The sequence below is a fragment of the Macrobrachium rosenbergii genome, chromosome 3 (assembly GCF_040412425.1).
Source record: "Macrobrachium rosenbergii isolate ZJJX-2024 chromosome 3, ASM4041242v1, whole genome shotgun sequence".
Taxonomy (NCBI): Eukaryota; Metazoa; Arthropoda; class Malacostraca; order Decapoda; family Palaemonidae; genus Macrobrachium; species Macrobrachium rosenbergii.
The window spans coordinates 46,663,483-46,691,253 of NC_089743.1; the positions used below are offsets into that span (position 1 = coordinate 46,663,483).

The window sequence follows — 27,771 nt, forward strand, 5'->3', positions numbered from 1 at the left end:
GGCCCCAGTTGCTCTCTTGGATACTACAGTTGTACACAAATACTTTAGGGCATTCAGAAACTCAGCCTTCCAGTAAAATGGCTGTTCAGGCAAATATATAATTGATGAATTGTAATGAGCAAACTAAGTTTTTATAAAACAAAAGTAATTTAAAAAATAAAAATCAATTATAAACCAAGTTTCCTCCCAATCACACAAATCTTGCAGCCTTATTACCACACTGCACGAAGTATGAGGTGAAAGTGATGCTTATATGTGGTTCCAGATGGTGCATGCTTTCTTAGGCTACCTTGTTGTTGCTATCTATTAAATAAATGACTAGAATTGTGGAGTATTTTTTGAGACGGCAAATGTGGACAAATATGCAGTTAGTGGGTTTGTATGAAAAGCTAGTTTTTGTTATAAACACTTCATACTGTAAATTTTTGGGGTGATCTGTATGTCTATTCAAAAAGTAAGGGAGAGGAAAAAAAATCCAAGAGTGATATTATTTGATACATTGCTATCTCTACGATAAAATTTTTGTCTAAGGACAAAAAATTTTATCATGTTACTCAAATCCTAAAAGTTTTATGCATTTCATCCTTCAATTTGAAATGGGTAAGAATTCCTTCTCTCTTGTCTTGCTATGTGTATCCATTTCAGCTGGGTCTTTGTGGAAAAGGTGTACAAAAAGGCAAGAATAGCTACATTATTAAAAGCAGTAAATACTGAAAAGACTTTTAATATGAAGCAACCAATATTGTCATACTGGCGGGAGAAATGGTCCACAGTGAAAAATCGTTGGTTTATATGTACTTAAACCACAAATTTTAGAAGGAATACACATAAAATACTGGCTGTAGTGTACATTTGAGTCATGGCCGTAGATATATTAATCATTAAGAGATACCTTCAGGGTGATGTTTTGGGAGATGAGGATGGTATACTGTTGATGAGCGCATGAACATTCCTCGGGGTTAGAATTTTTATCATAAATTAGGGTATATTCAGCTTTAGTTTCTCAAAGGTTATACCTTTCTTCCTTTAAACATTCTCATTACATCATTGTAGTTTTGAACTTTCACATTCAGGAGCACCCATCTTCTGTCTTACTTGATTTTCTCATTATGGTGCCCTCTTGCTTAGACCCTGTTCTAAGTACCATCCATCCAGCCTTCCATTCTATAAATGTTTCTGCCCACTTCCTTGCCTCTCCTTTGCCGCAGTTTGAAGGTTTTCCTCCTGTCTTCAGGCTTGCTCTGTACATTGTTCTATATCACCTTCTATATCTCTATATATGCATACCTTCCTATATACAGGCAGTCCCTGGTTTACGACGGGGGTTCTATTTTTACGTCACGTCATAAACCTAAAATCGTAAAGAATCCTAAGAAAACCTTACTTTTAATGCTTTGGGTGTATTGAAAATGATGTAACTGCATTTTTATAGAGTTTTTCATAAAAAAAAAAACCTCCAAATTTTGATTATTCTGCTGCTTTGGAGCCATATTTCTTCCGTCGGATCGGCGTACGACGCGTCGTAACCCCGGAACATGCACCTTAAACCGGGAAATAGTTTCTGATGAATATATTTGAAAAGTGTTGTAACCTTGGAATGTCGTAAGCTGGACCTGTCGTAAACTGGGGACTGCGTGTATATCATACTGTTCTGTTGTATTTATCACAACACTTGTGTAGCTGCATTTTTCTATTTCTTTCAGTTTTCAACCTAAAAATCTTCATTTAATTTTTACTAAAACTTTTATCTTCTTCCTGGCTCCATTTCTCGCTTATATGTTTGTATCAGTTTAACTGTCTGTCCTTTGTATCAGTTTAACTGTCTGTCCTTTCATTTTTGTTCTCTTCTCCACCATCAACTCTGTGTTGCAGCTTCTCCATTTCTGTCAGGACTTGTTAACATTCAGTTATTTCTTTTTGGACTTATCACTGCTGTGTTCAGCTTCCTTAATCATTTGCTCAGGCAGAAATCCAGTTATGCTTCTGTGTTGTTACTCGTTACAATGCCACATGCACATGCTTATTATAAATGATAAGACCAGAAGAAAAGAAATATGGTCCTGCCAACATCTTCATATCACTGCTTGATCTAGTACGCTTATTTTTTTGTTCCCCATTTGCGTATCTTGTGAATGGGGGAACGGCTATCACTGCATGTGATAACTTTCCCCAAGACTGATAACCTTTCCCAAAGCTCGTTTCTTTTATTGTTATTTCTCCATTTACATCATGTATAGAGAACCTAGGCATCACTTTCTTTCCTATGAGACTTCAGTTTCCATTACCTCGTCATTTACTTGCCAATTCTGGTACTTTTTTTAGCCCAATTTCATTCTCTCTTTTTCTTCCACATAGCCAGATTTCATATTTCTTTGTGTTGCTGCTAGTTGCTTTTGTGTCAGTAGTTCAGTCTGTCAGTTAGGCTTGTAAATTGATAGTTTACATGTCAAGTAGTATCATTTTTTAAAAATATGTCCCTTTGTTGATGTCTGTATCCTTTAATTTCTAAAAAATATTTTGAAAAACATGTTGAGTTTTCCTAGTAATTTTAAATATCTATTTTCTACAGAATCTTAAAAGGCGAAGAATGAAACCTGATGAAGTTGAGTATGAAGCACCAGAAATTGATGAATATGGAAATTTTGTACAGAATAATTTGCTCACAAAATATGATGAAGAAATTTTGGGGGAGAAGAAGCAGAGCTTCCGACTGGGCTTTGATGGTGAAGCATTTGCATCAAATGAGGACAGTGGATTTGCAGCAGTCCCAGATACTGTAAGGAGGATGTCAAAATTAAGGAAACTACAGTCCTTGGAGGCTCCTCAAAGTCAGCTGGCATCGGAATATTTCACTCCAACAGAAATGGTTAGTTTCAGGAAGGTTAAAAAGCCTAAGAAAAAGAAGAAGAAAAAATTCCAGGTAGATGATCTGGAACCCCTTGAAGAGGACTCTCTTGTTCACTTAGGCTCTCATGGAGCTAGAGAAGCTCGTATAGACAGTTTAATGGTTGAACATGATGCAATGCCACAATCAAGTAGTGAGGCACCTCAGGGTGCTCCTCGCATACACTCACTAAAGGAGATGTTGGAAGAAGAGGAAGAGGAAGACATTGAAGTTAAAATGGAAGTTGATGGTCCCACTGAGGATGCAGAAAGTGAACAAGATGATATAGAACTGCATGAGGCAATATCAAGATCACGCAGGGCAAAAATTGCACATTCATTGCAGCCAAGTAGTGAAAAAATATTAGACATGCTCAAAGGTAAAAGAGTTGAAGTAGATGATGAGGAAGAACCAATGGATGAAAGTTCTGGAGCCCTTCTGATGACGCTAAACACAACCGATGAGTTTTGTCGCACTCTAGGAGACATACCAACTTACGGCCTTTCTGGAAATCGTGCTGAAGAGGATCAGACTATGCTGCAGCTGCAGCAACCTAAGGTATACTTAATGTCTGTCTAACTTGTAACCCTAAGTAATTTGCAAATATATGTGACTTAATAAGCTTGAAAAGAATTGGATGTGTGATATGGGGACCAATAATTGAATTGCAACAATGTCTTTTCAAGTTTTTCCCTTACAATAATGGATCAGTTTTGTGACCTTTTGAGATATGTAAAGAATATAATTTTATCACATTCACTTTTTTCTTAAAAGGAAAAGGAACAGCAAGAGCGGAGAGGAGCCTGGGAAGAAGTCGGTATTGATGATACGCGTGTGGAAATCAGTGACAACATGACAACCCCAATATTGGAGGAAGAACCTGATGCCAGCAAAGGTGTTGCAAATGCCCTTAAGTTAGCCTTGAAAAAGGGTTATCTTGAAAAGAATAATGTTACCAAATCTGCCAATGCAGCATTGCAACACCTTAGAGCTATTCATTACAGGTAATTGATAGGTTTTGTCTGTATACCTTTTAATTACATAATGAGAACTAAAGATTTTGTATGTTAGCAAACAAATACCATAGTATTGAAATAGACACAAGACTGCTCAACTCCTATGGTAGAACTGCCTTTACCTGTACCAGAGTTCAGTTAATATTTTACACCCATTACTGATATTGCAAGTCAGTTTCATTTTCATATTTTGATAGCTTTATTGCTCATTTCTTGTAATGAATGTATTGAGACGGTTCAAATAACCACTGAATTTTACCTTTTATTTTTCTTTGTGTGTTTCAATAAGGCCTGTTTTTATTAGTAAAACAAAGGCATTGTATTATCGTATGATACTCATCAGTATTATCGTATGACACTGAGCATGTCAGCTTGCTGGACATATTTACAAAAGTTTGTTGAAAGTTAACTTTTTTCAGATGCCTTAACCCTATTTACAGTAAGTTATGATACTCTCAGCAGTATTATCGTATGATACTGAGCATGTCAGCTTGCTGGATCTATTTACAAAAGTTTGTTAGTTAACTTTTTTCAGAAGCCTTAACCCTATTTACAGTAAGTTTGTTGAAGAAAGACATCCAAGTTTGTACCCATTTCAAGAACTTTACACTTGAATAATGAGGACCTTTAATGACTATTTTCAGCATTGAGGATAAGGCAGTGGATGACGAACGTGGTAGAGGCAGAGGAGAACGTTACATGGGACCTGTCACGGAATTTAAAGAAAAAGATGGATATAAACCAGATGTGAAATTGGAATATGTTGATGACGAAGGACGCAAATTAAATGCAAAAGAGGCTTTCAGGTAACGTTATTCTGGTACACTATCTCCGTTCGCAGTATCAGTGTATGATACTGCATGTGTATTTTTATGAATTGCAGTCTATTACTTCAAAGGTATCTATTGTAGTAAGTGAAGGTGAAGAGAATAAGCCTTTAATTACTAATCAGTAATTAGCAGTAGTTAGGGAGCAAATGAGCCTTCCTCTTCTAGGTGGTGACTCCATCTGTTACAGTCTTTCACTCTTGTGTGTCTAGTTGTTCAAGAAGAAAATGTCTCTTGTGGTCTACCTAGAGATTCCTTTTGCCATTTATTTTTTTTCTTGTTTAGAAGCTCAACATTACTGTTCAGTTTTCTCTCTATTTTAAATTCTGTTTGGTATGTTTAACATGTATAATGGAAACGTCTCTGGTTCACGAGGTGAAAACTGGAGTATATGACTGTACTGCTAGATAAGAAGAGACCAGAAGGAAAGAACCTCTAATACCATCAGCTGTGTGTGCCACACAATGCACACTGTACTGTCCCCTGCAGTTGCAGAAAACATTCTCATAAGTGAATTTTAGATACAATACAGAATTGAGTTGGAGAATTATAAAAATATTGTATTTTCTATGACATTTACAAGGCATACTTCTTTCACTCAAATAAGAATTAAAGGGACATGATTTGGATCACAACGCAGTGATTTTCTTCATTTGCCTTAGATCACAGCCTAGTGGTGATCTTCTCTTATGTTCCCGCAGATATTTGTGCCTTTGCAAAGTGAATTTCTCTATGTAATGACCTTTTGCTCTGTGTTTATACATTGGTATTAATGTCTTGTTAAATTCTTTTTTGCAAGACTCATGAACTTAGATAATCCCACATTACAATGTGATTTCATAGTAGGTAAAAACTCAATATTCATTTATAAATTCAGCAGACAGAATTGAGCAGCATGAATACTATAATGCTCACCAATAAAATTCAACTTACCTCTCAAATAGTATGTCTCTTATTTTGGAAATTTCTCTAAAATGGTAATTTCAAGTGTCAGTATCTCCTCAAGGATTTTAAATCATAGTTGTATAGATGAAGTAAACAATACCATAACATACTTGTTGTAATATTTCTTTTACTATTACAGGTATTTGTCTCACAAGTTTCATGGTAAAGGCTCTGGTAAAAATAAGACAGAGAAGAGGATGAAGAAATATAATGAGGAGTTATTGATGAAACACATGAGCTCATCTGACACTCCTCTGCAGACACTGGAACGCCAGAGAGAAAAACAAAAACAGCTGGGAGCAGCATATCTTATACTGTCAGGAAGCAAGACTCAAGAATCTATGGATGTGAAGAAGTAGTGTAAACTTGAGCAGTTTTACAGAATTTATTGTAAATTTATGGCAATTCTGGCAGATTTTGTAGTATACAAGACAAGTTTCTGTGCAATGTTTTGTTACGTATACTGATATACCTAGTGTTCTTTTAGCCCTGAAGGAATTATTGTAGTAATTAAAATTTAATAAGGTCTTTATTGCCTGTTTTTTAAGAATCCTTGTAATGCCTCACTCCATAACATGTGGACCTTCAGGTATATATACAGTACACAACTTCAAGTATATATGAAGTACCACTGAGCATCTAAAACAAAAATTAGAACCTATGACATAACGTTCATAGTTCACGCTACCAAAACTTCTGTTTTCAGAGCAGAACAGTGTAACAATAAAATGCCACCAAAGGAACCTGTAATTTTTAGTGACTAAAAGTGCTATAAAAGTCTAATAGAAACTTTTATGAAAGTTTTTTGTGCAACAAAATGAACTCATCACACAAATCACAGTTGTTATAAAAGCTGAAATGAAGTTGCCAATCAAGCAAGCAAAACTGCAACTTCTATAAACAGATCAAATACAGTACAGCAATCCCCATCATTGATTACTTAGCATCTGTAAAACATATCTTCATTAACAGATGTCAGACTTTATGGATTAAGAAATATGATGTCCAAACATCGAACCTATTGTTAGAATATGGTATTTGTCATAGCAAATGAGCATGAGTCTAAAGTACTATAATGTTATCTTGCCATTAATTTGTCACTCACTTGGCTTACAGGTATCTGATGAGCAGTATGCTTGACCACTATCTAGAGAATGCAGATTAGCACTAATGAGCAAATATATTTTATATGTATATCAAATATAATTTTGTAAGAATCTTAAATACTCAGTTTATGCCATAATACTATTACATTTAAAAAAAAAAAGTTTTTTTAAAAGTAAAAATTTTTTTATTAAAAATAAAGCCAAAGAGGCACCCCTTTATGAATCTAATATTTTAACACTCAGGTTAAACTATCTAAAAATAATAATAATAATACTGTACTACTGTATTTGAGTTCTATCACTCACGCTACTGCTAGATATGACATTTTTATAAAAAAAATTTTTATATATACTTGCCAAGTAATTACATAGTGTATGTTTCTAACTCGCACGGCAGCTAAAAATTTGAAATTCACGGTAGCATTCAACTGTTTTAGCGTAGGTTATTAGGTTCCGCCCACTATCAGTGGAGGGGTGGTACAACACCGCTGAATAGCGTCAGTCCGTTTATGCTTTCAATGTCCGTGAGATGAGAGGAGGGAGGGGTCTGATTCAGTAAATACTTGGTACTGTATATATAAAAATAACAATTTTTAAAAGTAAATTGTATTTGAGCTTTTAAACAAGGTGGTTAAGCAGTTAACTACTGCCCGGGAGGCAAGAGTACTGCCTGCCCGGATGTAAACATTCCAAATTGATTTCGGCCCAGGTATCAGACTGAGGGATGGCATGAGGTGGGCATGAAATGTAATGTACAGGACCTCGGGTTTGTAATCTGTAGTTAGGAAAAATACAATTTACTTTTAAAAACTGTGATTTGTTCCGACACGATATACAAACCATCGGTCCATTACATTAAGGAAGACTCACTGGTTGGAGAGAGGAATCTGAATGAATCTCTATGAACTGACTGGAGCTCACCACACCCTGTCTTCCCTTCCTGGTCAACAGAGCGAGGAGGGGAAAACGGCCTCTGACAAAATGATCGGGTTGTAAGAAACGCAGGATCAATTGTCAGACTTCTGGGTCCCTTTGCATGAAAGAGGAATCGTCAGTTCATGCAAAGTAGGCTAGGAAGAACTTGGAGTCAGTGACATTAAGGCAATCACAAACATTGGGTTTGTCTTATTGTCATGGTCTCCTTCCCCCCCCCAACACCCTTGCAAGGGGAAGGAGTGGGGTTGCTGCTATCAACCTGGAAGGAAAACAGAACAGGAGCTCCTATTGGGTGCTTACCTGCATCGACCGCCAGATCCAGCGTGTAACGGCACGTCCGCTTCCTGCCTGTGGAAAGAGAGCCGAGATGGGGAGAAAGAAAATAGGCCAGTCACTCCACATTCATTCTCCCAATCATAACCATACATCTTAGGCGAGATGCAACCTGTCCTGTTAGAGGAGCCGGGTAAGCTACACAACTTGTTGAGCAGCCACCACAGGACCCAAGGAAAAAGTGTCCAAGGCCTTGTGAGCAACATCCCAGAAGTAGAAGGAGGTGAAGGCGGTCTGTTGGGACCACACACCTGCCTTCAGCACCTGCAGAACCGACATGTTCTTCCAGAATACGAGGGACGGACCAATGCTGCGGACTCCATGACCTCTCGGACGAAGCGTACCGGTGTTGTCTTCTCCAGCAGCAGAATACACTCTCCTTATCGTCTCACAAAGCCAGAAAGAGATCGTGTTCTTGGGCACTTCTCTCTTGGTTGAGCCAGTACTAACAAAGAGTTGTCGACTCACTCAAGCCGGAGACATCGAGTCCTCTTCAGATAGCGCCGCAGCACTCTAACAGGACACAGTAGCATCCCAACTGGTTCATTACCTACAAAGTCCTCTAGGGAGGGGATCGTGAAGGACTCGAACCATGCGTCAGGGACCAAAGGATTCTGAATCTTCGCCACGAAATCTGGGATGAAACCAAGCATAACCGATTCCCATCCCCTCGAGTGTTTAACATCAAAGGAAAGTCCGTGTAGTTTGCTAACTCTCTTCACCAATGCCAGGGCCAGCAGGAAGACGGTCTTGAGTGTCAGATCCCTGTCTGATAACTTTCGTAAAGGCTCGTCGGTGCACGAGTCAGGCTCCTTAGAACGAGAGTCACATCCCATGCAGGGGGCCTGAGATCCCTGGGTGGGCAAGAACTTTCAAAGCTTCTCATCAGTAGGGAAATCTCGAAGGAGGAGGAGATGTCTACCCCTTTCAGCTGCTAGACTAGGCCGAGTGTGGCGCGGTAGCCTTTTACAGCTGAAACGGAGAGAAGCCTCTCTTGGCGAAGGAAGACGAGGAAGTCCGCCACCTGCCAAATAGTAGCTCCGACCAGAGAGATACCCCTTCCACGACACCAACCACAGAAGACGGACCACTTCCCCTGATATACCGCTGTGGAGGATTGTCTGAGGTACCCGGCGAACTCTGTTGCTGCGAGACGCAAAAAGCCTCTCGCTCGCAGGAGATGGTGGATAACTTCCAGCCGTGAAGACACAGGGACTGCACTGCCTGGTGGTACTGCTCTATGTGGGGTTGACACAGCAGGTTGGGCCAGGGGAGGATCTCTCTCGGCGCCTCGGAGAGGTGAGCTAGCAGGTTGGGATACCAAATAGCCAGGTGCCACCAGAATCATTCTGAGATTCGGAGTGATCAATGCCTGGCTGATCACTCTGCGAATCAGACAGAACGGAGGAAAGGCATAGACGTCAAGGTTGTCCTGTGCCCGAGTCTGTACGGAGAGAGGTTTCTCCCGTACCAGACTTGGGTACTCGGGTCTCCTTAGAGACCCGGTGCCCAGAGCGACTCGCAAGCGAGTGTCTGACACTGTCCCGCTGGCCTTAGAAGCAGGCTTCTTCAACGCAGCGGGGGGAGTGCAAACCATGGTCTGCATGCCCTCGGCTCCCGATACGACTGACCTGGGGGTCAACACCGGTTCCTTGGTCCGTGGACCGGGAAGAGCCAACATGAGATCCCACTGCCTTCCCTGTGGAAGGAGGCAGTCCCTTAGAGGTCTCGGTGGCAGGACTTCTTGTGGGGGGGAGAGGCAGGCTTCTTCTTCATTGGCTAGCGAGTCTCGGAAGGAGAAGAGGAAGAAGAGGTAGCAGATGACAACACCTTCCTCGATTTCTTCTTTGACTTCTTTGCCATCTTCCTCAGGATAGCAGTCAGATCCCCCATCCACAGGGAAGCAGCAGAAGGCACAGGAGCAACCAGGGGGGCCACGGAAGCAGGCGCAACCTGGGTAGCAGAGACAGTGCTGGGGCCAGCAGCTACTGGGGCAGGTACAGCAGCGCTGGAGTCAGGACAGTCAGGAGACGAAGCCAGGGTCGGAGGCACGGGTGGCGCATGGGAAGCCAGGCCGGGCCGAGTGTCAGGGAAGCGAGAAGCTGGAACCGTAGTTATGAACGAGCGTGGGTCAGCAACAGCAGCAGGCATCGTCAGGTAGGGCACCGATAAAGTCACCATGTGCAAAGGGCCAGGAACCCAGGAGGCAGTGGCACAGAGTGGTATGTAGCAGGAGTGGCTGACACTTGGGTGTCCAGGTGCAAGGCCACCATCACAGGCAGCTTGCCGAAGGACGACATGGTGACAGTCGTGGTGGTGGAAGTGGTGGCTGAGTGGGTTGTCACCGGAGTGCCAGACAAATGGAACACCGGACCCTCCAGTGACGGAATGCCAGGCAGAGTTGAGATCAGGTACCTGGCAACAGAGGACGCTTCCACTCACAAACCTGAGGACAGAGTCGGGTTAAAAAGGGAAGCCTCTATTCGCTCCGGGGAAAAAAATTCACCCCCGGAGTGAGGAGAGGCCCCAGAGAGGATGTCCTGAGCAACTGCTCCCCCGCAGCCTTCCACACCCGATGAAATGAATGAGGAAGGGGAAGGGGAGTCCTCACCCGAGGGAGAGGCAGCAAGAAGGGGAAGCTTGCCGGGAGGGAGAAACGATCCCGACGGATCAGCCACCACGGGAGTTGTCAGGGGCATGCTACCCACGGACGATTCCTTGGTGGGCTTCCTACAGTATCGTCTCCTCCCTTCAAACAGAAGGATCTTGTTCCAGAAAATCAGAAAGTGGAAAAAAGGTCTTGCAAAAGAAAAGAATGCATGGAAAGTGATGGAGCTAAAAAGTAAGATAGAAAATGCAGAACAAAAGATTATACAGTCAAAAGAAAAAGAAAATCAGGACCTAGAAGAGAGGACCCTACAAAATACCCAAGCACAACCCCAAAACTTTTTACTCATATGCAAAAAAGATGAATAAAATAAGAGTACAAATAGGCCCTCTAAGAATTGAAGGGCGATTAACAAATGAAAAAAAGGAAATATGTAACATATTAGCAGAAAGATATGAGTGAATTTACACCTAGAATTGATAATGGAGATAATGATACAGAAATAAGAGATGAAAATAGTGAATATTTATCGGACATAGATATTACTGAAGCTGATATTGTGCAGGCTATTAATGAGATTAAAAATGGATCAGCAGCAGGACCAGATGGTGTACCTGCCATTTTGTTAAAGAAAGTGGTTCATTCAATCGCAAAGCTGCTCGCAATATTATTAAGAGAAAGTATAGATACAGGCAAGATTTATGATGAGCATAAATTAGCGTATATTACCCCAACTTTCAAAGGTGGATCAAGACTAGAGGCAAGTAATTATAGGCCTGTGAGTCTGACATCTCATATTATGAAAGTTTACGAAAGGGTAATGAAAAAATATATAATGAAAAATTTAATGAAAAATAGTTTGTTTAATATAGGACAACATGGTTTTGTACCCGGAAGAAGTACACAAACCCAACTCTTAGTCCACCATGAAAGCATATATAAAAATATAAACGAAAAAGATACAGATGTGGTTTACCTAGACTTTGCAAAAGCATTTGACAAGGTAGACCATAATATATTAGCAAAAAATATTAGAAAACATAACATTGTGGATAAAGCAGGAAGATGGATAAAAGAATTTTTGCAAAACAGAAAACAGATAGTGATTGCTAACGATGAGAAATTGGATGAAGCTACGGTAATATCCGGTGTGCCACAAGGTACAGTGTTAGCTGCATTGCTGTTTGTGATTATGATTGCAGACATAGACAGTAATGTTAAGGACTCGGTAGTGAGAAGTTTCGCCAATGACACAAGAATAAGTAGAGATTACTTGTGATGAAGATAGGAACTCGCTACAAAGAGACCTAAACAATATATATAAATGGGCAGAGGTAAATAGGATGGTATTTAACTCTGATATATTTGAATCAATAAACTATGGTGATAAAGAAGAAATGCTATATGCATATAAAAGACCTAATAATGAGACAATCACAAATAAGGAAGCAGTTAAAGATCTTGGTGTGATGTTGAATAGGAATATGTTATGCAATGATCAAATAGCAATACTATTGGCAAAATGCAAAGCAAAAATGGGAATGTTGTTCCGACACTTCAAAACAAGAAAAGCCGAGCACATGATTATGCTTTATAAAACGTACGTATGTAGTCCACTTGAATACTGCAATATAATATGGTACCCACACTACCAAAAGGATATTGCACAAATAGAGAGTGTACAAAGGTCCTTTACAGCTAGAATAGAAGAAGCTAAGGACCTTGACTACTGGGAAAGACTACAATTCTTAAATTTATATAGCCTTGAAAGGAGAAGAGAACACTACATGATAATCCAGGCATGGAAACAGATAGAAGGAATTATCGAAAACATCACGGAGCTAAAAATATCAGGAAGAGCATGCAGAGGTAGATTAATAGTGCCCAAAACTATACCAGGAAAACTAAGGAAAGCACACAGGACATTAATCCACCACGCACCAGAATCGATAATGCAACGTCTATTCAATGCACTACCAGTTCATCTGAGAAACATATCAGGAGTGAGCGTAGATGTGTTTAAGAATAAGCGGAACAAATATTTAAGATGCATCCCAGACCATACAAGACTGGAAGATGCATTAGCAATTCTCTGGTAGACATCAGAGGTGCCTCACACTGAGGGACCTGGGACAACCCGAACGAACTGTAAGGTCTGTAAGGTAAGGACCCATCTGCTGTGAAGGTCACTGACGTGGCAGGAGCCTGTAGCTCAGTCCTGGGAATGCGAAGAAGTTCCAAGTGCTGGGGGCCATCACTGATATATCAGCTCCTGTGTCAGGCAGCACTATAATCTTGGCTGTCTCATCCCTATAGGTGAGAGTGAGGGATATCGGCGATGGTGAGGGGCAAGTTGTTGTGGAAAGGGTCTTGACTTGCAACAGTTGAAGGACTTGTTGGAAGGGGGCCTGGCATTGGCAGGCCGCCTTGCTTGGCGCTCATCTGCTGCCGGCAACACCTGTCGTAGTGGCCCACTCAGCTACAGTGTCTGCATATGGTTTTGTTGGCAGGGCACTTTGGGGTCCTGTGCCAGTGTCCCTTGCCGCTACAATTTCCACATACACTGTTGGTGGCGTGGCTGGGCACTTGTCTGCAGAGCCGTGTTTCCTTGTGCAGGAAAGGCATGAAGTGTCCCTGTTAGGGGTTGGGTGCGCGGTAGCACCCTTGCTGCCATGTCTTTTGGTTTTCTTATAAGTAGAGACGGCACACAATTTAGAAGGAGGGGCATGTATGGCGTTGGTGGCTGCCCGTGTGGCCTCATAGGAGTGACATTCGTTGACCATGGTGGCCAGTGGAGCTGCAGCATCCAGGGCAATGAGTCCCTGACTCCCATGATGATGATCATCTTCAGCTGAGTATATTCACAAGCAGCAGAATGGCCAGGACAGACATTGATTTCTTCTGCTACGTGCTTCAGTCAGACGTAGAAATCATTGAAGCTTTCCCCTTCCCTCTGTTTGCAGGAAAGCAGATCCCTGCGTCGTAGAGCTTCATTCTGCAGGTTCTTAATATGTTCCTGGGGAACATTCAAGACCTCGTCCACACTCCGATCCGTGTCTGGTGGTACGTTGAGTGTGTGTTCAAGTATCCTTTGTATCTCCAGGCTAAGGCACATACGAAGTTGTAGTAATTTCTTCCTGGTAGGCAATGCCCCTAGGTCCACCATCACGCTGTGGTCATCCCAGCGTCTACGCCATTCCCTAAACACCTGGTATGTAGCGTCAGGATGTAAGGGCGGCGGAGTCTGGGTGATGGCCTTCTGTGGGGGTGGTGGCTGGGTGGGAGCTGGTACTGAGGGTTGTGTAGGAAGTTGTTGCAAGTCTGCTGGTGTTGCTTGCTGTTGGGCAGGGTTGACTGTAAGTAGCTGCAACAGGGCAGTGAAATGTTGAGCTTCCTCCTCTCTTCTTAAATTGTCCTCTTGGCAGCGTAGATCCTCTGTGACGACGTTGTTCCTCTTCTCTCCGACGTTGTTCCTCTCTCGCCAACGTGCAGCCAACTCAGCCTGTCGAGATTCCTCAAGGTATTTGATGAGGCGCCTTAACTCTGCATTTGGAGCTGTGGGAAGTGGTCAAGTCAGGTGTGGTGAGAACAAAAGGTGAGGTTGCCAGCATTGTAAAACCTGGTGGGCTTCAACGGTCTGTTGGTGAGACTGGGTGTGAAGGCCACTGGTGGTCCTCAGGGTCCTGGTCATGTTGTACATCCCTAGATTTGTCTTGATGTGAGGCAGAAGCCATTGTGAACCATTTTCAGCAGTGTCATACACAGTTTAAAAGAAGAGGAGAAAGATGAGGGAGAACTTCTACAGTTTTAATTATAAAAGTTACTGTAAATAATTCCACGGTGTGGCGAACGAACACTGGCAGGCGGGAGAGAGTGGAGCAGGTCTGGGAGGGTTCCTGGGGAGTAGGCGGTTGGAAGGGTCCGGCCACTCGCTTTGAAGGTTGACTTGACTCAAAAAGTCGGCAGTGTGTGCTTAATGATGAGGGTGGGTGGACGTGCCCCAGGCTCCGTAGCTGGGTGGGGGTAATGGGGTCCCATTGTGTGGCTGGGGAGGGGCACAAGAGAAATACAACCCACTAAAATCAAAGCACTAATATTACACTGCACTGGCACTTCACAAACACTGTAAGGTCCTGCAGAAAAACCACACCAACACTGTAAGATCCTCAGGCGATCAAAGAAAATCCACAGGCAATCGTAGAATATCCACAGGCAATTGAGGGGTAATGGCGGCTCAATTTGAATGCTGGATTCAGCGTTCCCTTGAAATGCTGGATGGTTAACTCACTGTGCCATGGTGATATGTGATGATGTCTTGTAGGAGAAGACTGAAGGTTGCAGGGATGGAGAAATAATATCCTGAGTCATAAGTTGCTTTATTCCATACAGCAAACAGGTATATATACACAGAGAGGGTACTGCGAGATGTACAACTCGCGCCAAGAGAAGCAAGAAGAACAGTCATGTGCAAAGTGCAGATTCATGTGCATGTGTTAGCAAGAGACAATGTTCATTAAATAGAGAATGCATATACATACAGTAATATATACAGTAATCCACAGTGTCAATGCTAGATCTAAATGTGTTACATTTTTTGCCTCCCACCCCAAGACACACACGCAGGGGATAGGAGGGCTTAAAGGACTTATCCAAATTCATAATGAAAAAGAAAAAGGAAAGTTTCCACTGGGATAAGCTCAACAGCAGTCAGGCAGAGAGCGAGAAAATAACATCCGCAGTCTACGACGGCCAAAAGCAAATTGGAATGTTTACATCCGGACAGGCGGTACTCCTGCCTTCCGGACGGTAGTTAACTTCGTCACCACCTTGTTCGAAAGTTCAATGGCTGTTTCCAGCCTACGCTGAAAGTAATTCCTGATGTAAAGGACCGACAGGTTTGTATATTGTGTCAGTACAACTTTTACTAGAAAAATGCAGGGTTGGCAATGATTAAATCAAACTGATTAAATCATCGATTTTTTCATTAAAAAATCATGATTTTTAATCTTTTTTATTTTTTTAACTTGAAAGCAAACAAATTGGAAAATATGGTTTGGAGGTTAACAAAAACTTAAGCATAACTGTGCTGCATCTATTTATTTTGATATAAAAAAATTGCAAGTACATACTTTATGCCAGAAATGGAAACTGAAAAAAAAAAACCAATAGTAATAGAAAAAATAAAAGTTTAAAATCTATCAGCTGCTTGCTTCAAACTTAACTAAAATTACCTTATGGATACTTTTTAAATAAAATGTTAACATTAAACATGAAATTTTAGAACTAACCAGAAACCAACGCTTTGCTGCCTTTTCTATCCCTAACCTGTTTCTATGTTTAGACTGAACAAGGCCAAAAGAAGACAAATTCTCTCTACGAGCACTTGATATGAAAAAGAAAAAATCATTTTAAGTACAATATTCAGAACTGGAAACTGGAAAAAAAACATGAAATTTTAAAACTAACCAGTTACTAAGATTTCTGTTGAGAGCCTGAATTGTGATTTTTGTAAATGAAAACCATCTTTGCTGCCTTTTCTGTCCCTAACCTGTTTCTAAGTTTAGACTGAACAAGGCCAAAAGAAGAAAAAATTCTCTCTACTCCAGCACTTGAAGCTGTTGTTGTAAATATTTTTCTTATTACATCAGAAAAATCTCCAATAATTTTATCTAAAGAAAGCCACCATGCAAGCGGTCCAGCAATAATTGACTGGTCAGAAAACATGTATGGCAAGAAAGGGGAAGTTCTGTTTTATAAGTCATTATCAGTGGCAGTGCTGAAGGGTACTTTTCATGAGCCCATTTCATCCCCATGTTCTCCTCATCCACAGAGAGATTTTTACCCTTATAAGCAGGATGTAAAATATTTGCTAGATAGTGAACAGGCATGAGGGTTAGTCTCATATGTCTCATAAAATGATCTTGCACACCTATCCCTTTGAACTTTAGCAAGTGCTACTGCAATATGCTTCAGTATCTTTAGTATTCTTCCAAACACCGTTTTATATTAGTATCCATCACTTTCCTTTTAATATTTGAATCCAACTGGTGTCTCTTTTCACCATCACATACAGATACTAATATTAGCCAGTTGTTCAAGTAAGCCTCTAAACAGTCAGTTAGTGTATTCCATTGAACATCTTGAAACATGATGAGGGCTGAACCCCCAGCTGCTTTGTACGCTGCTGAGGCTGTATGGTTGTTCCGAAAATACTTAACAATACAGTACTCACTACTTGTTCTTTTACATTAGCAATTTCTAAATCTTTTGCCAACAGATTTAATATGTGTGCTGAACAACCATAACACATCAAATCACACTCATCTTTCAGTAGCTCAGTTCTCATTTTTGCAACATTTGCTGCATTATCTATTACAAAGCTACCTGCTTTGCATTTATACTTCTGCTCAGCTGTTTCTATTGCATTTTTAGCAACAGTTTTAAGGTAATCTGATGTATGTGGATGACCTGATGTGTCCATTGTGTCCACAAGATACACTGTGCTTGTGTTTGCAGATGAGTGAACAGTAACAGAGGCACATACAGTATTACAGGCTCATTGGAAATATTTGTCCATCCATCAACACTCATGCAGACCTAATTCTACTACACTTTTTTCACACTCTTCATATAGATTTTTCTGTTTGATAAGTAAGGTAATAATCAGTAAAAAAAAAAATGCTATCAGGAAACTCTACCTTAACCAACACAGGGGTGCTTTACTAAGCAGACAGGTCCTGAACAAGTATGTATCTTGAATCTGGGCTGAGGTTTTCAAATTCAGCCTGAACTATAAGTAAATAGTCATGTCATGAAATTAGCAATACATAATCAGCAGCCTATATGGTTTTTGCCATAAAATACATTTTGAGGAAAAAAAGGATTGAAAAAACATCTAACAAATGAAAAAAAAATCAAATAAATAAAAAATAAAAAAAATCACTGATTTTTTTTTTAAATAAAAAAAAAACCAACCCTGTAAAAAAAGGATTTTGACAAAGGAAAAATCTATTTCTGGAGAGGGGCCCGTGTCACCCGGTGAAAAAGTCCATTCGGGACCCCGATCCAGAAATGTCATCTTTATATATGTAACTTACCAAGTAATTACTGTACATAGTTGAATCCTATATTGACAGGAGGTGGGATGCATGGAAGTTGTTGTACCCTTACCTGTTAAGAGAGCTGCTGGAGGCTGTTACTGCCTTTGGTTAGCGCTCATCTTAACAATAGTGGTGCAGCAGTGAAGCTGTGGAGCGCCCATGTTAGTGGGAAGCATTGCAGCAAAGGAGTATTCCGAATGCCACAAAACATCATTGGAGGTTATGCAGCTCATGGAGTAGTCCGATGGCTAACATAACCATAAAGTGTGCCCTTGCCCTGGGCGCAGCAACATAAAGACATACAACCAGAAAACTTTGTCACCTACACACTGTATTCATTAAAACCATTACCCAACCATAAAAAAAAAGGACTGGTGGGTACTCCAGGTACAGGTACATAGAACCCCCAGGCTTCCCAAGAACTCAACAGTTCAATCAAGGCGAACAGAGGTAGGATATGAACAGACTCCTATGCTTCCTCCCCTAACACCATGCCAGCTAAGACACAGACCCAGGGTACTGCAGTTTTCAAAGTTTCTATTTCACGTAAATAGTGGGTTTCAAACAGATTTGCATTTCCAGAAGGTTGATTGGAGAATCGCCGACAAAGACATGTTTAAAAACCAACGAGGTGGCGGCGGCTCTAATTTCGTGGGCTTTAACTTTCAAGACTGGTAGAAGGTCCTCACGAATTCTTGAATGCTATTCCAGGATGACATCTCTCAAAAAGAACAATATTGCATTCTTGGAAAGGGGTCTGGAAGGGTCCTTCAAGGAGCACCAGGGCTTACTCGGGGGACCTCTGATCTTCGCTGTTCTATTAAGGTAGTACCTTAGTGTCCTAACAGGACAAAAAGTCCTCTTTTCCTCTTCTGGTCCAAAGATTTCCATCAAATTCTTGGTGAAGGAACGAGGCAATGGCTTAGAGGGGGGGGTCTCATTCTTGGCCAGTCTCAGAGGGGGTCTCATTCTTGGCCAGGAAGTCTAGTGTAAAAGAGCAGACTGCGTCTCCTTGTGAAAAGCCTACTCTCCTGTCAATGGCTTGTAACTCGCCGACTCTCTTAGCCGTGGCTTAAGGCGACCAGAAAAGTTTTCCTCGTTAAGTCTCTTAAGGAAATTGTGGGAAGAGGTTCAAAAGGAGGCCCTGACAACCATTTGAGGATAATGTCCAAATTCCATGATACTGCATTAGTCTTGGTCTCCTTGGTTGTATCAAAAGACTCCATCAAGCTGCTGATGTCCTGATTGGATCCCAGATCGAGGCACGTGCCAAAACACAGAGCCTAACATTGCTCGGTACCCCTTGATCATCGAGGAAGACAAACCTCTGTTAGTCCTCAGGAAAAGAAAGAAGTCCGCTATGTTCGTTGCAGAGGTTTCAGAAGAGACGTTATTTCTTCTGCACCACCTGCGGAACACTGCCCACTTTGCTCGGCAGAATCTGGATGAAGACTGCTGTCTACACTTAGCAATTGCTTCCACAGCTGGTTTTGAAAATCCCTTTGCTCTGACGAATCTCCTGACAGTTTGAACCCTGTCTCAGAGCAAAATCAGATAGGTTGCGATGAAACTGGTGGAATTGCAGTTGTTTGAAGCTTCCAAAGGAGCCCTATTGGTAGCTGACTAGGAGCCTGAGGAGATCCGGGAACCATTCTCTTCGAGGCCAAAAGGGGGCTACCAAAGTCATCTTCGTGTCCTGATGGGATATGAATTTGTTGATGACTTCCCTCACCATGTTGAATGGCAGGAAGGCGTACAGGTCTAGGAAGGACCAATTCTGGAGCAAGGCATCTGTCGCCCATGCCAGAGGGTCCTGGGCTGGATAGCAGAACAGCGGGAGGCAATGGTTCTTCGAAGTCGCAAACAGGTCTATTGACGGCTGTCCTCACAACTTCCACAGGTCTGTGCATACCTGTGGATCTAGCGCCCATTCCGTGGGAAGGACCTGTTTCCAACGACTCATCCGTCTGCTATTATGTTTAGCTTCCCTTGAATGAATCTTGTCACCAGAACGGTGCAGTTCTTCTTCACCCATAAAAGGAGGTCTTTGGTGGCCTCGTAAAGGGAGAATGAGTGGGTGCCTCTTTGGTTCTTTATGTAGGCCAAGGCTGAGTTCTGACATCACTGCTACTGTCTTGCCAAAGGTCACTTCTGTGAATGATTGAAGGGCTTCTGTGAATGATTGAAGGGCCGGGTGTACTGCATTCAATTCTCTCACATTGATGTGTAGGAGCTTCTTTTTGGAGACCAGACTCCTGAGACTTCCATGTCTCCCAGAAGAGCTCCCCAACCCTGATCTGAAGCGTCTTGAGTACAGTAATACCCGGAACTTGCGCGATTCGAGTTGTGAAAATTTACAGACACACAAACTTTTCATTGGAACCTAACTAATTGTCATACACGAGTTTTTCACAGACACGCTAACATTTGCAAATACTGTACTGAGAAACCCTGCAAAAGTGTTTATGTTTAATTTTTTATGTACTTTATAAGTTTTCAAGTTTTAATATGTAAATTGAATAACATTAATTAATAAAAATGACATTTTTATAATAAAATAAGATTTTATATCATACTTACCTGTTGTTTACATATAGCTGTAATTCTCGATCTCGACAGAAAATTCAAAACTGGCGGTCCCGCTAATATATGGTCAGGTGATCGACTACCCTTGTCTCTACCGGGATACCTGGATCCATTTCCATCAACAACTAATCATATTTTCTATGTCCCCTTGTCCCTTGCGGGAGCGGGTGGGAATGTTTTATATGTAAACAACAGGTAAGTATGATATAAAATCTTATTTTATTATAAAAATGTCATTTTATATATGAACTTACCTGTTGTTTACATATAGCTGATTGCACATTGAGGCGGTGGGCATGGACAGCTGTAAGTGTTAAATGGAAAAAACCTGAGATCATCAGGCTAAGAAAAAACGTCTTAACTTTGGATCCTTACCTGCTAAGGGAAGCTGTTTTCTTGGTTACTGCCTCTGTAACCTGCTATCCTTAGTGCAACTGATGGGCCCAGTAGCTCAGGCGCAGGTTGCTATATGGAGAAAGGTCTGTTGGCCCAGTTTCTTCGACACAATCAACCAAAGCATATAATGCCCCTGCTCAGGGCGCAGTACTCAAAGCATCCACCATCATATCACCCAACCATAAAAAACTCACACCAACCTATTAAAATTAGACCTACTAGGCCATCTAACCTCTTAGGCTCTAGTAGTCGACCAAAAAGAAACTTCTGCACCCAAGGAAACTAAGGAGAGGATCTAGAGCCTCTGGTTTCCCTTGCCCAACACCGTGTCAGACGCAATAAAGGGGCCCAACGTACTGCAGTCTTCATATGTGGTTTGGATCTGTCTCCAGATAATGCGAGGCAAAAACAGACGAACATCTCCAATAAGTTGAACTTAGAATGTCCTTTAAAGCCATGTTCTTCTTGAAGGCTAAAGAAGTTGCAATAGCCCTAATTTCATGAGGCCTCACTTTAACTAAGGGAAATCCACATCCCTTAATTCCTTGTGTGCCTCCTGAATCAGTTCTTTCAAAAGGAAAGCAATCCCATTTTTAGATAGAGGGTTCTTGGGGTTCTTAGTCGAGCACCATAAAAATCATGAGTTCCTCTTACACTTCTGGTCCTGTCCAGATAGAATTTCAAAGCTCTGACCGGACAGAGAAGTCTCTCCGTTTCTCTTCCACTCAAGGAGGATAGGCTAGGAATGGGAAATTCCCTTGGCCATGGATTACTAGGGTTTTCGTTCTTAGCTAGGAAACCCAAGGTGAAGGAAACTACAGCCTTATCCGCACAAAAACCAACTCTTTTGTCCAGAGCATGAATCTCACTTACTCTCTTTGCCGAGGCCAGTGCCAAGAGAAAGAGAGTTTTCTTAGTTAGATTCCTAACGGAGCAGGAACTCAAAGGCTCAAAAGATTTGGAGGTAAGCCACTTTAGCACCACATCCAAATTCCAATGCGGTACACGAAGAGATTTGCCTTTAGTGGTAGCAAAGGATTTAAGGAGTTCTGCAATATCTTTGTCCGAGGAAAGGTCTATACCTCTATTCCTGAAAACTGCCGCCAGCATACTCCTATACCCTTAATCGTGCTGACAGCCAATTTCTTCTCCTTGTGCAGAAACAAAGAAAATCCGCCACCTGGCTTAGAGTCGTAGAAGTGGAAGACACTCCAGACTCGGAGCACCACTCCCTGAAGCGCTTCCACTTCGCTTGATAGACCTTTGTAGACGAGGGCCTGGTTGATCTAGCCATTGCCTGCGCCACTCTTCTAGAGAAGCCTCTCCTCCTGTAGAGTCGCTCGAGAGTCTGAACCCTGTCAGATTTAGATCTGACGGGTTCCTGTGGAACTTTCTGCTGTGCAACTGGCACAGAAGGTCTGGTCTGAATGGCAAACCTCCTTGGCCAATCCACTACTTTCTCCAGTAGCTCTGGAAACCATGATCTTCCTGGCCACCATGGAGCTATAAGGATCATTGACACACCTTTGTGTGCTCGAAACTTTTTCAGGACTTCTCCCAGCATCCTGAAGGGAGGGAATGCATAAAGGAAGAGACCCGACCAGTCCAGGAGCATGGCATCCACCGCTAATGCTTCTGGGTCTGGAACAGGAGAGCAAAGAGAGGTAGTCTGCGGTTTTCCCTCGTTGCGAACAGGTCTAGCATGGGAGTTCCCAAATCTTCCACAGGCCTTGGCAGACTTTCTGGTGGAGGGTCCATTCCGTCGGAATGACCTGGAGTGACCTGCTGAGGATATCCGCTCTTACGTTGAGAGCTCCCGGGATGAAGCGAGTTACTAGCTCTATGTTCTTGGTTGCCGCCCACAAAAGCAGGTCTTTTGCGATCTCGAACAGAGAGAAGGAGTGAGTGCCTCCTTGTTTCTTCACGTGCATCAGAGCTGTGGAGTTGTCCAAAGTGCACTACTATCTTTTTGTTTTCCACCAGAAGCACGAAATGTTCCAAGGCTAGATGTATTGCCTTCAACTCTTTTAAGGCTGCCATTTATGTGCCAGTCCCGTTGGGATGAAGACCAATTGCCTGACACTTGAAGATCCCCAATGTTGCTCCCCAACCCTCGTCTGAAGCGTCGGAGAACAACATCAGGTCTGGGTTCCTCTGTCTCAGTGACAAACCTCGATCTAGTTTGCTCCTGTCGTTCCACCATGACAGGTCTTGCTTTACTTGGAGTGGATAGAGGAAAAACAAACGAATCCGTGTCTTTCTTCCTGTTCCAGATCTGCTGTAGGAAGAACTGAAGAGGTCTCAGTGTAGCCTCCCAGACTGACGAACATCTCTAGCGATGAGAGGGTGCCTAAAAGGCTCATCCATTCCTTGGCAGAACAAGTCTTGGCTGCCATCAGGTATCTCACTTTCAGCAGGCATTTCTCGATCCTTTGAGACGTCGGAAAAACCTGAAAAGAACCGAGTTCATCCGAACTCCCAAATAAAGTCAAGTCTTGAGATGGAGAGAGTTGTGACTTTGGAAGATTTACTATGAGTCCCAATTCGTCGGTAAGAGAAAGGGTCCTTTGTAGGTCCTTCATGCATTGGCCTTTTGACGGAGACCGGATCAGCCAGTCGTCGAGGTAAAGGGAAATGTGAATTCCCTCTAAGTGAAGCCATTTCGCAATTGGAGCCATCGTCCTTGTGAAAACTTGTGGGGCTGTTGATAGGCCGAAGCAAAGAGCCCTGAATTGAAAAGCCCTGCCTCTGAACACAAACCGTAATTGAATTTCCTTGATCTCGGATGGATAGGTACATGAAAGTATGCGTCCTGGAGATCGAGGACACCATCAGTCTCCTTCCTTCAGGGAATTGATAACCGACTGTGTGGTTTCCATCTTGAATGGTGTTTGAAGCACAAATTTGTTCAGGGCGCTTACGTCGAGGACTGGTCTCCATCCTCCTGACGATTTTGGAACCAGAAACAGACGGTTGTAGAACCCGGAGATGAAGGTTCGAGGACTGCTTCTATGGCTCCCTTTTGAAGGAGGGAAGTAACTTCCTCCTCCAACACCACAAGTTTCTCTGAGTCCCTGGATGATACGTTGAAGTCTACTGGCGAAGACTTTAAAGGAGGACTCTCTGAGAAGGGAATGGTGTAGCCTTCTCTCAGAACGTTGATCACCCAGGGTTCTGCTCCTTGGCCTCCCAAACTTGCCAGAACGACTTTAGTCTGGCTCCGACCGTTGCATGAAGGACCTTGAACTCATCGGTTGGTACCCCTAGCTTTCTGGGGATGAGAAGAGAATTTTCCTCTTCCCCTAGCACGGGAAAAAGGGCCGAGAAGGAATACCCTGAGAAGGCCTAGAGGATACAGGGAAAGAAGGCTTGGGTACTACTGGAGAAGTCGAAAACCTGGGTCTTTTCAAGAATGAGCCAGTAGGTCTTGAGTAGACTTCCGTGAGAGAGCCTCAAATTTCCTAACTAACGTGGCGGAAAAAAATTCCTTAAACAAAGGAGCAAAAAGAAGAGCAGATTTCTGGTTCCTGGAGACTCCTCTCGCGACAAACGAAATCCAATGTGCTCTCTTCTTCAAAATGCCAGTAGCAGTCACTGAGGCAATTTCTGACGTTCCGTCCGTGATGGCCTTGTCCAGGCAGGCCAAAATAGCATCAAGATCTGTAGCAGTCTTGGGGGGAAGATCACAGACTTTCACTATCCTGCTCAAGGCTCCTATAGACCAGTCAATAAAAGAAAAGATCTCCAAGATCCTAAAGGAACTCTTCACCAGATGGTCAATTTCCGAAGACGAGAAGCCGACTTTGGACGAAGAAAAAGCTGAGCGACGGGCAGAATCCACAAGGCTGGAGAAATCCCCTTGAGAGGAGGCAGAGTCTCCCAAGGAAAAGACTTCCCCAGTCTCATACCACGAGCGAGACTTAAAAGACAGATGAGAGGGGGGAAAACAGAAAGATGTTTTACCCTGAGATCTTTTCTTACTCAACCATCCTTCTTGCCTTGGAGAGCTCTTTTCACTTAAACAGACAGGACCAGCTTCAGAAATCTAGAGGAAGGAGGTTTAAAATCCTTGGCAAACTGCCTAACTAGTCGGAGACGAAGGAGAAGCTGGAGCAAAGTCTTCTTGAAAAAGTTCTTCAAAAAGTTGTAAGAGATGCTTAAAGTTGGACGTAGGAGCAGGCGGAACATCATCTACTTCAAACATCGGAAACTGGGGAGAGAATCTCTGAAGCAGTTGGAGCACCCGAAAAGAAAGCGTCTCCGGAGCCAAACTTGCGTTATCCTCTTGAGTATCGCCGAACGTCACCGGCGCCAAGAGCCCGACCGGCGTCAAGCGTATCCGAAACATGAGCTTGAGAGGAGTCAGGAGCCTTAGAAGATCCGAGAGCCAAAGAGGCGCCAAAAACCGCGGTAGTGCTAATGCGCAAACATTGTGCGCCTTGGAAACGTGTTTTGGAGGCGCCAGCGCCAAAGTAGCGTCGTGAGTGCGGCGGTTAGGCGGAAGTGGCGCCAGGAGCGCGATCGGAGCGGAGCCAGGCGCGCGATTCAAGCGGAGCCAGGCGCATATAGCGGAGCGGAGCCAGGTGCGTGAGCGGGAGCAGAGACCGGAGCCTCAGTTGTAGAAGGAACCTGAAGTGCTGGAGCTTTAAAACCTTCGAAAAGTCTCAAAATCTTGTCCAATTTGTCCTCTTGCGAAAGGGGCCAGGAACCGGAGGCATAAAAGCCGACTTGGGATCCAACGGGAAGGAAGCCGCTACTTGCATGCTAACAGGAGGATCCGGGCGCTCGCTTGGCACGATCCGTAGAACGTACATCCGGACTGCCTGAAGAAGAAGAGATCTCTGGGCTATCCCAAAAGCTAAAGACGGAAGAGGAGAACGTGCCGAAAGTTTCTTGATAGGAACTTGACTTGGAGAGGAAGCTCTGCGTCTCTTCAGCGGCCTACTAGACTCTGACTGCTTCCAACTCCTCCTCGACGAAACAGAAGCACAAGAAGACACTTCCGCATCGCTTTTACTATAGCGAGCTGCAACAGCCTGGGACGCAACAGGACTGTTAGAGGGAGCAACTGCTCATGAAAGCAGACCCCACTCGCCTCCCCTTCGGCTTTCGGCATGTCTTCTCCCTGAGCCCTGGGAGCCGGACAGAGGCCTCGACCTAGGAGAACGAGAGGGGGACGAACAGTCACCTCCTCCACAACACTATCACTCAAATTTGCAACACTTCGATGTCTAGACATCGCACTCACATCCTGGCCAATCTTCTCTATCGCAGAGAAAAGAGCCGAAATCTTACCATCAAATTCTGCCCGAAGGTCTGACACGGTAGTGGGTTCGGAAACAACAGGTTCCGGGACAGGAATAGGAACAGGAGGGGTAACAGGAACAGAACAAGAGGCAATACTACTCCTACTCTGGAGGAACTTCTGGCCGAAGCCTTACGTGCCCTATCTTTACTTAATTTTGCTTGATATTTAGCCAACTTTTGCCAATCAAGCACAGACAAAGACGAACATTCATCACATCTATCCAGATTCGTGCACAATTTCCCTCTACAGTTAGAGCAAGAAGAGTGAGGGTCTATGTTAGACCGAGACATTCGAGTTTTACAACCCCCGCAAATATCTAATTTGAGATCCTGAATCAGACATAACTAGAAAAATCTCAACCAAAGCCAAAAAAACAAGCCAGAACCGTCAACAAAAGTGGGTACTTCACCAAAGAAGAAACGAAAAGCACCGATGAATTTCCTGAAGAGGAGCAGACGACTAGTCGCCGGCCCCGACAGAGAAAATATGATTAGTTGTTGATGGAAATGGATCCAGGTACCCCGGTAGAGGCGGGGTAGTCTGTATCACCTGACCATATATTAGCGGGACCGCCAGTTTTGAATTTTCTGTCGAGATCGAGAATTACAGCTATATGTAAACAACAGGTAAGTTCATGTATAAAATAAATAATTCCTCTTAATAATCTCTCTTTCTCTTTTACTGAGATGAGAGAGTTTTTATGGTACATGTATATGTTTATTGTTTTTGTATGATAAATCAATTTTTTACCTAATAATAAGTAATAATTTTCAAATAATAATAATAATAATAATAATAATAATAATAATAATAATAATAATAATAATAATAATAATAATAATAATAATAATATAACTGTAATGTTATTACAAAATTCATTTATGACATGTATTTTAAACAAACAAATATCTTTCCCTCATCTTCTGAGAAGAAGCTCGAAGGCAAAGCTGTCAGACATGTCACTTGAACATGAAATGATGGGGGAGTGTTGCTGATTAGTGGGCTAAAGGTTTCTTACATAATTTTCTCTCTCTCTCTCTCTGTCCATAATATTGTTTTCAAAGCACATGGTCGGTGCTCTCTCATGATCTCTGTTATTTGCGAAAGCCCCAAAAATTTGAGTTTTTGATCATTCAATTTAAAATTTGTAGCTAAAAAATGTTCCACAATTTATTATCAATTTAGATAATCCTTTCAGATAACGATGTCCACAAAAGCCTAGGCGGTAGCCTACATGAGACGGTAGCCTTAAGAAATTCAGTGTGAATAATGTAAACATAGTATATGTTGTCTGTAGCCTATATCCTAGGATTACATATTCTAAAGGTGATTTAAGTAACCTGGATTAGGTAGTAACCCAATTTAACGTAAGTCAGAACCTTTTAAGACATATTCTTTTATGGACCTAGGCAACAGCCTAGTTCACACCAAGGATCCTAGAATTCGATAAACAGGAAACTAAAATTTTCCCTTTATATAGCCTCTACACTTGCGTATGATCTAAAATAATCCAGGACTAGGCAGTAGCTATATTAATTTGTGTTAACCTTTAACAAAACATCCCATTATTGGACAATCACTTTCCTACACGGTAATCTAGAACTAGATGAAAATAGTAACCTGTGCCAGATGAGATGGTAGCCTAGCCTTAAGGCTACATACTAAGGCAATTGTGTTTTATGTAACCATACCCTTGTCAAATAAATAGTCAGATTAGGCATTATCC

The 27,771-nt window shown here is 42.5% G+C and overlaps 2 protein-coding genes across 2 annotated transcripts in view; one reads left to right on the top strand and one right to left on the bottom strand.

Moving 5' to 3' along the window:
* LOC136855067 (U4/U6.U5 tri-snRNP-associated protein 1) overlaps positions 1-6,200 on the top strand; it is a 44,033-nt gene extending 37,833 nt beyond the window's left edge. The window contains exons 8-11 of the mRNA XM_067131848.1: positions 2,570-3,442; positions 3,659-3,888; positions 4,545-4,706; positions 5,812-6,200. Of these exons, the coding sequence (XP_066987949.1) occupies positions 2,570-3,442; positions 3,659-3,888; positions 4,545-4,706; positions 5,812-6,031 (1,485 nt within the window). The 3' untranslated portion in view covers positions 6,032-6,200. The remainder of the gene's footprint in view (positions 1-2,569; positions 3,443-3,658; positions 3,889-4,544; positions 4,707-5,811) is intronic.
* Positions 1-27,771, bottom strand: part of LOC136851122 (uracil-DNA glycosylase-like) — a 190,614-nt gene that overhangs the window by 123,430 nt on the left and 39,413 nt on the right. The window lies entirely within an intron of this gene.